The sequence below is a fragment of the Panicum virgatum genome, chromosome 8K (assembly GCF_016808335.1).
Source record: "Panicum virgatum strain AP13 chromosome 8K, P.virgatum_v5, whole genome shotgun sequence".
Taxonomy (NCBI): Eukaryota; Viridiplantae; Streptophyta; class Magnoliopsida; order Poales; family Poaceae; genus Panicum; species Panicum virgatum.
The window spans coordinates 3,603,605-3,616,945 of NC_053143.1; the positions used below are offsets into that span (position 1 = coordinate 3,603,605).

The 13,341-nt window shown below is 49.5% G+C and overlaps 1 protein-coding gene and 1 pseudogene across 1 annotated transcript; one reads left to right on the forward strand and one right to left on the reverse strand.

Annotated features, from left to right (window-relative positions):
• Nucleotides 1–7,096: 7,096 nt before the first annotated feature.
• LOC120646513 (E3 ubiquitin-protein ligase RDUF1-like) lies at nucleotides 7,097–7,420 on the reverse strand. The gene has a single exon (XM_039923064.1). The coding sequence runs from the start codon at nucleotides 7,418–7,420 to the stop codon at nucleotides 7,097–7,099; it is 324 nt and encodes a 107-aa protein (XP_039778998.1).
• Nucleotides 7,421–9,655: 2,235 nt separating this feature from the next.
• LOC120646514 lies at nucleotides 9,656–10,681 on the forward strand (annotated as a pseudogene).
• Nucleotides 10,682–13,341: the final 2,660 nt, after the last annotated feature.

Sequence of the window (13,341 nt, forward strand, 5' to 3'; positions counted from 1 at the left end):
AAACAGAATTTCTGGTGGACTCGAATGAAAAGAGAGATCGCCAAATATGTTTCTGAGTGTGATGTCTATCAAAGAGTTAAGGCTAGTCACTTGAAAGTAGCTGGTACTCTCCAACCTTTACATTAACTAGACTTTGTATACTACATTCATATGTGGCAGTCCTACTATTTTTTGGGTTTCGCTTTCACTTCGTAAACTCACAAAATATAATTAACCTATTCATTCATTGCTAATCTTACTTACTTCCCTAGAAAAATCAATAATTAATGTAACCCAATCCATCAAATATACCTATTAATGCAAAAAAAATCAATTTCTAAGGAAAAATTATCTGTACCTCTATACTAAAATGCTTGGGACTTTGCGCGCTCTCGGACTCTGAATTACTATGCCGCTTTACTGTAACTTTTAGATTTGATTTAATATATCGATGCAATGTTGCTTCGAATATAGTAGCGGATAATATATTTCCATTACTACTTTAGATCAATATTTTTGGTATAGGCGCGCATAGCGCACCAACCTGACTAGTGATTTCTCATATTCACAACAAACCCCTCAAGCTAACATACAGCAGCCATCCACTAGTGCAGATGTTTCACATTTCACAGGAACTTTTTTTTTCTTTGGAATTGAATTTCACAGGTACTTGGCCCTGCAGTTCTGTGCAGAACAGAGACGCCAAACCAAAGCAGCTGCTATTTGCAAGGCCCTAGCTGGGTAGATCTGTCCACCTGCTTCCTTAGTGTTTGGCTGTTATTTTCAGGCATGGGGTCCACTTCAGACAATGGCATGTTATTAGCCCCATCCACTGATGGGGCAGATGCCACCTGATTCTCCTGGTCGGGCTCATGTCTAGGAGCCTCCGATGCCCTGGATGAATGTCCTGTGCTGACAAACAGGCAACGACACGGATCCGATCTTGATGATTCAGGAGAGCTTGGAGGGCTTATTGCCGCTACGCTGGGTAGTGGAGGAGGCGCGGTGTGTTCGCTATCAGGGTTATCAACCAATGAGATTCTACAGGCCGGGCAGGTTGAATTCTGCTCCAGCCACAAATCTATACAGACCATGTGGAAATCATGGCCGCAGTAAGGAAGAACGCGTAGCACATCTTTCTCTTCATATTCCGCAAGACAGATGATGCACCTGCCAAAAATGATGCAAACAGTTCAGTGACTATGTTTAGTCCCTTCAAAGATGGTTGCTAAAGAATATCAACAGGAAACGGCAATCAGAATGTCAGCACAGTTAACGACAATATGCCGCCATTTTCACTTTGATGCAAGAAAAGGATGCCAGGCATAGTTACTCTTCTTTCAGAATGGAGATGCTTTCATAATCAGATGGCTTGTTGTTCACATGTAACCTCAGCTAGGCAATAATAAAAAACTAAAGGCACATAAATATGATAGAGAAAATATGAACAACATGTTTCGTGTTCATGGATGGAAAGGATCCATGCAACCAGGTTATGCAATCAAAAAATGTTTAGTTACTGCTATGCATCTTTCCTGGGGAATAGTTAATCCAGTCCTGTTTCCCTTTCAACAGGCACCACCGATGAGGTTGGACTACTTGATAACAGATGCCTTATCATCCCTATCAATCATGTTATTCAGGAACAGTTAAACAGATAGACCCAAATTTGATGTGATCGATCAAGTACTGTCCAGTCCAGTAACAATGAAAGCTAAGGGACCTAATGTTTCATTTGTCAATGTCCAGCATAGCACAGTAATGGAGGCACTGGTACTAAATAAGAGAACTGTTCTCTATTTAGGCACCGAAATCCTCAAGGACAACTTCATTTGTACTGAAAATGTAATCAACGTCCTCAATGACAATCTTTTTGGTGCCAAAGGCAAAAGGCTACATTATGATTGTTCATTAACATTAAGAAAGCAGAGACATAGCAAAGGGCATTATGGAAAATGTAAGAAAACACCTAATTTAGTAAAAATTCAGGCAATATTTTGACTTAACTAATGGCAAGCAACGTAAATCATGATTTCTCCTTAAAGCCCTGTTTAGATGCGTAAACTTTTGGGTGTAATGTACTGTAGCACTTTCGTTTGTATTTGGTAATTATTATTCCATCATGGGTTAATTAGGCTTAAAAGATTCATCTCGCAAATTATAATCAAACTGTGTAATTAGTTATTTTATTTAGGTACATATAATACTTCATGCATGTGTTGAAACATTCGATGTGATGGAGAATCTTGTAAAGTTTTGGAATTTTGAAGGCAACTAAACAAGGCCTAAGTTTGTTTCAGTTATGAAAACACTGAAGACATCGCATCCCTATGATAAGGAAGGAACTAGTAGAACTTGTGCTATCTTATATACCGGCTACAGTCAACTTTTATGTTCAACCACCAAGAACAGAGAACCTTTTCACATACCCAGCCACCCCCAACTCCCAAAAAAAAAGAGTTGAATTATGGTCGACAGACATAAGGCATGCAGCCAAACACCTACAAGCCCCGTGACTGCGGCATCCCGATCCCCAATCTGCAATCTAATTAAAGCTCCCAGCTGCAGCATCCTGACCCCAACCACCGAGAAATCCCACCAGCAGAAACGTGCGCGATCCGGCATGACAGTTTCATAGGAAATCAAATGCTTTCTGAAACCTCGTGCTCCAAGCATGACCTTGGAATTGTACTGCTATATATGTTCCGTCACTTGTATTATCTTGGGTTCTTGGTGACTTGCTAGTACTAGTAAGTAGATACAAGGCGTTGCTCCAACTCGTTCTTCGTCGTCACAAATGTATTCAGTCTGTTCACATGAACTGAACTCTGAAACGTCTCTTTAAAGTACATGGTTCATGAACTCTGAAACCTCCTTAGTTAGAACCTCCATCACGTACGTAACATGCGCGTTCATGATTGCTGATCGTCGCAACTCTAGTAGCTCAGCACTTCAGCAGCAACCACTCATGCGTTGCTGACATGAAGCTCCAAACAACCTATTGCACACTCCATCGTCAAGCCTGTGTCAGGTTCAGACAGGAACCGACGACAATGACAACAGTCAAATCAAGCATCTATATTTGAACCTTGCGTCAGATTCAGAAAGCGGTCCTCCTGAAAGCAGATATGATCACTGCAGGCTACAACTTTCAACTGAAAGCAGCATCAGCACCGCCGCAAAGCGCTCGTATCAGCGAGAAAGGTTACGACAGTCATCATCTATCCCAGGCTTGCCGCCTGTGGGTGTTGGCCGGCGGCGTCTTCCTCCTCCACCTGGCAGAAGCTGCGGACGGAGAGCCAGTCCACGATGCATCCTCGTGGAACGTGTGCGCGCACGGCACCGTCCTCAGCGCGTCGCCGGCCGCGCAGCCCTCCAGGCACACCGCGCAGCAGGTCTCCTCGCCAGCGCCGCCCGCGGTCACAGTAGTCTCCGGCACCGGCAGTCTCGCCACGGCTCTGGCCGCGGCCGGCATGCCGCCAAACCGGCCGCTCGCGAAGCCCCGCCGCCCGGACACGGCAAGGCCGGCCCGACGCAGCTATGGCAGTGAGCAGGCGCTGGCATGGAGAGGACAAGCATCGCGTTCTGTGGATGCGCTCCGTCTCGAAGCTGGCACCGGCGCACCGGGCTCGCCGGCGCCACGCGCGGCCGTTTCGTTCTCGTCGAGGGGATGGCGAAGGAACGGGAAAACGATGTGAAATAGGAGGCGATTTTCGAATTATCTAAACCGCACAATCCTCATCGAACGGACGGCAGGGACCAGGGGCGGACGGGATTTGAAATACCGTCCGCCCCCAGGGTGGACGGTGTTCGGAGTAGTGTCCGCCGTCCGCCCCTGGGTCGCCTTCCTCAGCTTGCCGGAGCGCCGCCGCGTCTCGGTCGTCAACTTTGCCTCCTTGAGAGCTCCCCGCCGCTGCTAAAGCATGCATCCACCATGGTCTCCGTTCCCTTGGCTATGCTGGTCTGACTGTCTGGGTGTCTGCACCGCCACACCCCTGGCCGCGGCGTCGTCGTTCTCGGCAGCGGAGGGCCGTGCCGGAGCGCCCATGGTCTCCGTCTAGGCGGCGGACGATGCATCCCCGCGATGGGTGGAACGTGTGCGCGCACGGCATCGTCCTCAGCGCGTCGCTGGCCGTGTAGCCCTCCAGGCACACCGCGCAGCTGGTCTCCTCGCCGTCGCCGCCCGCGGTCACCGTCGTCTCCGGCAGGCTCGCCACGGCGCTGGCCGCGGCCGGCACGCCGCGGAACCCGCCGCTCGTGACGAGGCACTCGGTGAAAGAAGCGGGGGGCCAGCGAGTCGTCGCCGGCCACGCTGCGATCTCTCCTCCATGAACATCCATGACAGAAGCAACCCCAAAGAGCATCACCATCAGCTTCAATAATGGCGAGGACTCGATGAATCGAACATGAGATTGAAACTGCATTACTAGAATCCTAGAACGGACAGTCCAGTGCCACAGGCAGGTCCCCCGATGGCGACCGCCGCCCGGATACGGCAAGGACGGCCCGACGTAGCTATAGCAGTGAGCAGGCGCTGCCGTGCAGAGGACTCGTGGCTGCTCCGTCGAGAAGCCCGTTCTGTGGATGCAGTCCATCGCGAGCCTCGCATCGGCGGCGCACCGGGCTCACCGGCGCCACGCCCTGGCCGTCCTGTCGCTGGGATGGCGAGCGAAGGGGAAAAGGATGTAAAATAGAAAGCGATTTCCGAATTATCTCAACCGCAAAATCCTGATCGAACGGACGGGAGGGACCCAGGGGTGGACGGTAATTGAAATACCGTCCACCCCCGGGGTACCGTCCGCCCCCTGGGCTGCCTTCCGCAGCTTGCCGGAGCGCCGCCGCATCTCGGTCGCTCACTTTGCATCCTTGAGAGCTCCCCGCCGCCTCTGAGTGTCTGCGCCGCCACCCCTGCTGGCCGCGGCGCGCCTGCCGATGATGGGCGTTGGCGCGGCGCGCTCAGTGCCCTCGTGGGTTCCGCGTCGTTCTCCGCCATCGGAGGGTTCCGTGTCGGGAGCTAGGGCTCATGGTATCTTTCTACGAGACGGCTGAGGTGGTTAGTGCCGCGGGCTGGTCTGGCGATGGAGATGGCGGCGCCGGCGGCGTCCGATGCTGCTGTGGCAGAGAGGGGCGAGCAGTAGCCGGCCGGTCATTGTGGCGGTGCGCAGCCCGTGCAAGGAGCTCGTGTCTTTTGAGCAAGCATCTTGATTCTTCTCAGCAAGAAGAGATCCAGTCCAGAGCTCATGTTTCTCCTCAACGATTCACAGTAGCCGCCGTTCAGTCGGCGTCTGACAGCTAGCAAGTTCTCAATTTTGCCATGCCAGGCATTCCGGCCAGTTCCTTCTTCTTCAGTCTCCACCGCTCACATCCATGCTTGGCTCTTGGCTGAATTTATCCTGAGGTACCGTACAACAAGCTAACCACACAAGCATTATTAGATGAAGGAACCACACAAGCATGGACTAAGCACTGCATGACAGTGTTATAAGCAAAGACAGGGAGGAGCACGTCGCAGCGCCGCAACGGCATGCCGTTGAACCAACCAAAAACTACTCTGAGAATGTTGTGAGCTCCGTGCCTCCGTATAGTGCTTTGGATTGATCTGCTCATTGTTTTCCAATTCCTACCTGCTACTAGTTTACTGCTGCTCGTTGCATTGCAGGATGCAGATAGAGGTAGATGTTATATGCCAATGTTTGTCCTCTCCCCTTTTACCCCAGTGACAAACCAGAACTTAATCCTGCTGCCCGGACATGGATATTCCACCAGCCCACGCGGGCACAAGGCCTATCTGCACCGCTCGTACACTGCTCCGCGTGGAGATTGGTGAGAGGGAGTCGTACAGCAAGACTATTTGAAACGGTCGATTGTGTCCTGTGGTGTTGGAGACTAGAGAGTATATTGGGAAGAGATATCTTTCTACTATTTTTCTTCCTCACGTCTGACCTCTCTCTTCTCCTCTGTCTCTCTGCTCATCCTCCTCCGCCGGTCGCCGGCCCCGGCCACCACCACGCACAGCTCCGACAAGGACGCCCCCGCCCCGACCTGGCCCGACCGCCTCCCCCGCTGCCAGAACCCTGAATCCGCCCTCTAGCCGTCCCCACCGCCTGGCCGGCTGGCCTCCCCGAACCCCTTCTCCTCTAATCCAGTCGGAGTTAGGGAAGAAGAGAGCTTCGGCGAGCTTAGACGTCGCGAGCTCCACCCACGGGCGGCGCGGCTCTGCCAGCGCGAGCAGCATTGACGCGGGGGGCGGCGCGAGCTCGTGCTGCATCTGGTCCAAGTGAGAGGAAGAAGACTCGGGCGTATGGCGAGCAAAACAGAGACCAATAATTGAAGGGTGAAGGCTGCTACCTTTTTTACTTCCAAAACTACCCCCTAGCACACCTCATCGCTGGAACACACTAACGATGACTATTATACTGGCTGCCACAACAGTTTATGGGGTCCACAACTCGGATCGACGGCTAGGACAAGTTTGGTGACTGCAAGTGGATGTGGAATGAGGTTTTCGCCAACTGCCCTACCCATCCATGTTCTCCTTGATCACCACCAACTCCCTGCCAGCTCCAGGGGTAAGGATACTCATTCCAGTTGCTTGGTCGACAATACGGCAGTTTAGTCACGTTGCCAGAAGTGCAAGACAATATCTGAACATCTATCTCAAAAAAAAAGACAATATCTGAACTTGGCTGGCCATCGAAGCCGGGATGATCAAAATAATAGGTACACAAACAGCACAAAGCCGGCCGCACACAGCATCTCATGATAAAATCACTTCATCCACTTTCACTCAACGAGAAAAATAGTACGCAACAAATGGGCGACAAAAGGAGGGATACAGCTTTGATACAATATGAAATCTGTAGTACCGCTCAACAAGAAATTTGAAGCTGTTCTGCTTCCAAGATAGGCTACAACTTTCAACTGGAAGCATCAGCACCGCGGTAAGCGCGGGGTCGAATGAACAAGCAAGGAATCAAATCAACGCACTTTTGCATCAACTAAGACATCTAGTAGTAGTCCTGCAAAAAATCACGCGTGCACGTCACAGATACTAGTCATCAGATGCGAACTAGCGTTGCATTGTGCCACTGACATGACACGACCCGACCGTCATCATCTATCCCAGCTGGCTTGCCGGCTGTTGGTGTTGGGCGGCGGCGTCCTCCTCCGCCTGGGTGGGCAGCTTGAAGCGGCAGAGCGGGCAGAAGCTGCTGACCGAGAGCCACTCCACGATGCACTCCCCGTGGAACACGGGCGCGCACGGCATCGTCCTCAGCGCGTCGCCGGCCTCGTACCCCTCCCGGCACACCGCGCAGCAGGTCTCCTCGCCGTCGCCGCCCGTGGTCGCCATCATCTCCGGCAGGCCCGCCACGGCGCTGGCTGCGGAACCCGCCGCTCGTGGAGAGCCGCGCGGTGAAATAAGTGGGGGCCGAGCCGCCATCGTCGACGTCGAGGTCCACGCTGGGCGTGGCCACCATCGCGCCGCCGTAGAACTCGTGGGGCGCGGTGCGCATGATGCGGGTGCGGCGGGGTCCAGGTCCTCCTCCTGTCGCCGCCGCCGGCCGCCGGCCGCGGTACATGTGGTGCGGCATCAGGAAACCTTCCGGCGCACGCGCCACCTCCATCTGCGCCGGCAGCGCGTACGTGCACGGTGCGCGCCCCTGCTCGTGCTCCGACGGGTACGGACAAGCGATCAAGAAGGTGGAGTCAGCTGAACTGTGTGCGGCGACGGCGACGGCGGTGCCCTCGGACCATCAAGAACAATCAAAATGCAAAGAACTGAATCAGCGGGTTGCCACGGCCATCAAGCCGCACCCGTTCTTGGGCGGCGTCAACTGGCGCTGCTCCGGTGGGTCCGCCATCATACACACCCATGGGCCCATGGCCTCTCGAACTCCCATCTGATCGTGCACTCTGTTTCTGTTCGTCACATCGCGACGGACGGCCACCGCCCGGCGGCACCTGACGTCCGGCGCCCCGCCGCCTCAACCAGCATAAACCGCCGCCGCCGGTAGCAATCCAATTCCACTCGCCCACTCCATGCCGCAGCACGCGCTGCTCCGCCACCCACCGAACCAGAATCGGAGGCTGTTCGTCTCACCTGGCCACGAGCCCGCATCGATCTCGCGTGGCGGCAGCATGTCCCGTCGCGTGGGCGCGGCCCTTGGCCGGTGCTTGGAGCTGGAGCACGTCATCATCAGCCGCTTCCACTCGGGAAGCCCCGGCCTCGACGACGCCGTCATGCTGTTCGACGAATTGCTCCTGGTTGCCAGGCCCGCCTCGGTTCACGCCTTCAACAAGCTCCTCACCGTCGTCTCTCGCGCCCAGGGAAGGGGCTCCTCAACCTCTGTGCTCGTCGTCTCCCTCTTCAACCGGATGGCCCGTGCCTTCCCAAACAAGGTGGCTCCCGATGGGTTCACCTACAGCATCCTCATCGGTTGCTTCTGCCGCATGGGACGCTTGGAGCTTGGTTTCGCCTCCATCGGCCTCGCCCTTGTTGGGATCTTTGCTTCTTAGATGCCCAGACAGGGAGCATGAACAGTAGGAAAGATGACAATGAAAACAGATGTCGAACTCTCCAATAATAATTAGAAAATTCAACCCTTTACACTGTGGAGAGAGGGGGACTATTTATACCCCTAGCCCTCGGCCAGGGTTTCCTAAATTGCCCCTTCCCAACTCATTTACAGCTCACTCTTAGCCGGTTCCTGGATGAAATTACAAGGTGAGAGGTTCATAAATCCGACCTTCTCACGTATTCGGGAGGTGTACAAATTCGACCTTCTCACATATTCACATTTTACTCACATGTCTACAACCGACGAAGGTTACAACAATCTTCGGGTACCTCCGGGAGTTTGAGCCATGAAGGTTCCATGAACGAGCAAACAACCGTCATCTTCGCTCCCGGCGGTGATCTCTTTCCCCGAAGGTCTTGGCCTTCGAGCTTATGCTTCCGGGTAGCCGTTTGTCACCTTCGTCTCCCGAAGGTGAGCGCCGAAGGTCTTGCTCTTAGACCTTTTGCTCCCGACCGGCGGTTTGTTTCCTTCGCCCACCGAAGGTTGTCACCGAAGGTCTTGGTCTTTAAGCCTGTGCTTCTGAGTGATCCTTCGTCACCTTCGGGTACGCTTACCCTCCTCTCGTTGGAGCCCTGTAAAAGAGTTAGGGAGCATTTCCGAGGGTAGGAGCTTGTCCCGGAGGTCCAATCCCCAACAGCAGCCCCTCGAGGGCGAGGTCCGAAGCCGACGGTCCGAACCCTTGTTAATGAAGAAGATTGCGTGTAACCTTCGGGAAGCTCCCGAGGAAAAATGTCTCCCGAACCGTCGGCTGCAATGGTCGGTTTTTGTTGTATACGTGTCGTTCTCTGATTGCGCCGCTTGGGCTGCCGTCTCCTCGGTTTTACCGCTGGAACTATTCCTTTTCACCGCCTATATAAGCGGAGGAGGGGGGGGGGTAAAACCTGTGCCCTCTCTAGCTTTGCTTTCCTTCGTCGCTTTTTGCTATAAAGCACTTTGTCCGAAGGTTCTGGTTTCGTGCGCGGTGAAGCTGCTCGTTTTCTTCGGTGTAAGTAACTTTGCGGCTCATGGCTCGCACTAAACAGACAGCGAGGTTGATCGAAGGTTCGTTTGAGCCTTTGTTTCTAATTTGACTTTGTTTTTTATTTAATTTTGTAGTTATGGCATTCATTAAGAGGGCGGTTCTCCGTACATACTCTGGTCCAGCTCCCGAAGGAGAGGCGGGTGAGGCCATGGAGATATTGAGCTAACGAATGCCCGAGTTTGGCTGCGCGCCAGATGTAGTTTCATACACCACAGTTCTAAAGGGTTTGTGCGACGAAAAGGGAGCTGAGGAGGCACTTGAGCTGCTCCACATGATGGCAGATGATGGAGGTGGTAGCTGCCCACCAAATGTCGTGTCGTACAATACCGTCGTCAATGGCTTGTTTAGAGATGGCCATGTGGACAGAGCTTACAGCCTATTTAGTGCAATGGATGACCGGGGGATTTTGCCAACTGTTGTGACCTACAGCATAGTCATTGATGGCTTGTGCAAAGCTCAAGCGGTTGATAGGGCTGAGGGTGTCCTTCAGCAGATGATTTATAAACGTGTCAAGCCAAATAATCGAACATATAATTGTCTGATCCATGGATATTGCTCTTCACGATAAGGGAAAGAGGTGGCTCGAATGCTCAAAGAAATGTCCGCACATGGTCATCAGCCAGATGTTGTCACATGTAATTTGTTGCTGGATTATCATTGCAAGAGTGGAAGATGCACAGAGGCTAGAAAGATGTTTGATTCTATAATTGAAAAGGACATAAAACCTAATGTAACTACATATAGCACTCTGCTTCATGGGTATGCCACCATAGGTGCTCTTTCTGATATGCATGGTCTCTTGGATTTAATGGCAGGAAATGGTATTTCACCTAATCATCATATCTTCAATATAATTATCTATGCATATGGTAAAGGTGGTATGATAAATGAGGCAATGCATATCTTTGACCAAATGAGGCAGCAAGGGTCGAGTCCTAATGCAGTCAGCTACGGAGCAATAATAGATGCACTTTGCAAGTTGGGAAGAGTGGAAGAGTGGATGTTGAGACATCTCTATGTGACCTCTAAATTTGTTGGAGCGATTGTCTCTCCAATGCAGTTATTACGTCTGTCTCAAGCTCTAATTTACTTGCCATATTAATTATGCGGTCTCCGTTATTTATAGAAATGCCATCATGATAGTGGTCTGTAGTATCAGGCTCCGTTATTTTGCTGTGCTCATAACAAAAATCCATTTAGTCCCTTTAGTCCCTTTACATATAATCTTTCCCTCATTAATGACATATTCATAGTGCTCACGCTCTTGCCGCAAGACATTGGATAAATGTTAGAGCTTGGAACCAAGTGGGAGGTTTTATATCAAGAAAATAATAAGTTTGCTAAAAAGAAATTCCTTTTGCTGTGCTTGAATATGTGAAGTATTTTAAAGTCAACATACTTCCATTAATGACCATGGTTCATGGTTTAAGTTAATAATAGTATGGACAGTAGCAGAACAATTAATGCTCGAACTTATTCATGTTTAGAATAATTATAATTTAGTCCTGAGGCTGCACCACATGCAGTTCATATATCATATATGAACTAATTTTATAGTAATAGCAATAATATTCAATACATGTTTTGATTTGAAGAACATATTTCTTACAAGTCAAACTTGAGGAAAAAGATGATGTTGCAGTACAGAGATAGTTGAGCAATCATTAGTTTCTGACAGATACTTTGAGGAAGGGTATGTGGCATGAGTTCTAAATAAACATAGGAAGCAATTGTGCAACATTTCTTACCAGACCAAGATACTTAATGCATTGCTTCCTCGATCAGCTTTGCTCTTGGAAACTCTGGAGGGTCTATATCGTTCCCCTCTCCAGCGTAAAGCATATACATGACAATCACTCACTTAAATTATCATGCACTGAAACTGAACTGAATTCCTGGTATAAACAGAGATTCTGCCCTTAACTAAAATATCGGGTATGAGCAGAAATTCAGATATGCACATCCAACTCCCATCTTTCATGCAAATGGCACTGCTTTAGTCAAGAACAGAATCTGCCAATGTAACAAAATCTGGCTTTCACACCAGACATCGTAGTAGAAGTGCAGGTTGTGTCCAGATTTATGCCGTGGCTCGATCTATACAAGAACAAATGAATATTGCTACAAAGCGCTGCATCTGAGTGTATGAAACAATAGTATTATCACTCTATGAGGAGATGGACATGACTTGTCTGACGTCAATGGTGGACACTTCTATGATCACTGTTCACACATGACTGGAACTTTTGGGTTAACTGACACTGAAAGTAGCATCTTTACACACACACACACACACACACTAGTCGATGCCATTCCATTAAAAATCTTGAGAAGCGGAAACATTCAATAAATTACACTGGGTTTGGGTTGTAATAGGAGAGCTCTCGACGCACCCCAAGCCTGACATAGCAAAGACATTGAAATGGACCTGATAACTGATAATCTCTCCTTCAATCAAGATGAAATGTTTTACCTCTCATGGGGAAAAAATGGAAAACATGATTTATCCCCCTCAGCTTGCAGCACTGGTGTTGACGTGTTGTGCTCCATCTGCACTTCTATGGACCAGAAGAGAGAACATAACACAAGAATGTACTGGTTATTCATTTAAATATGTGCCTATCCTTTCCTAAAAAAAATTCCACACAAAAATGGACCAACCACTGCTTCATGAAGCTTGCCTTCTTTGATACACACGCATAAACTCTGATCTCTTTATTGCAGCAGTGCTATTGGCGAGAGAACAATGCCAAATAATCACATCTGCTGAATTGGCCATGCATGTTTCACCCATTCAGAGTATTCACCTTTCCATCAGGTCATGAATTGTGAGCACGGGATGCGTGGGTCGAGGCCTCGTGATCCTCGCTGGAAGTGATGGCATTCATTTTTCTTCTTCGTTCGCGTTTCAAATGAAGAAGACTAAACCTTAGTCTTTTAGTTTTTTTTTCTTTGTTTTAAAGTTTGGTTTCTTGTATTTTTATCCCCTCATTTGAGGTTTGTAGTCTAAGAACTCTTGCGTTCATTTTGAATGTATATATCCACCATGTGGATATTAATTGTAGACCGATTTTATCCTTTGCCTAAAAAAATGTGGGAGGAAGGGCCCATGGGGGAAGAGATACAGAGCCACCTTCGCCTGTGGCCATGCCGCACCGGAATATTGCCGCGAAGGGTGATGAATTGGAATTTTTATTTTTTTAATATGATTTTTATGGTAATTTTGGATTAATACTCCTATGAGGAACTCCAGAATTAGATCTGTATCGTCTGCCCAGCGGACGAAATTTAAATTTCGTCCGCCCAGCCGACGAAATTTGCCGATTTCGTCTTCCAAACGGACAGAATACAAAAATTTCATCCTCTAGATGGACGAAAATATATTTCATCCAACCATTAGACGAAATATATATTTTCGTCCATGCATTAGTTCGTTGTGCATGACGAAATTGTAATTGTGCATGACAAAATTGTAATTTCATCTAATTTTTAGGCGAAAATAGATTTCGTCTACCCGGTGGACGAACTCTCAATTTTCATCCACCGGGTAGACAAAATCTATAATTTTCGTCTACCCAGCACGCAAAATTTAGTTTGCTTTATTTTTTTCAATTTAGACCTTTTTGTTGTTGTTTTGAACATTTGTCGCCGTAGAGTTATTGTTTTTGCATACAACTTTTCGACTTATAGGTAGGTTGATCATGCGGACGATAAACATTTTGGATAGTTTTTTTTTATTTTGTACTCTTTATTTTGTAGGGT

Excerpts from the sequence above, each read along its gene's own strand:
- LOC120646513 (XM_039923064.1), bottom strand. The coding sequence starts at position 7,420 with ATGGCGGCTCGGCCCCCACTTATTTCACCGCGCGGCTCTCCACGAGCG.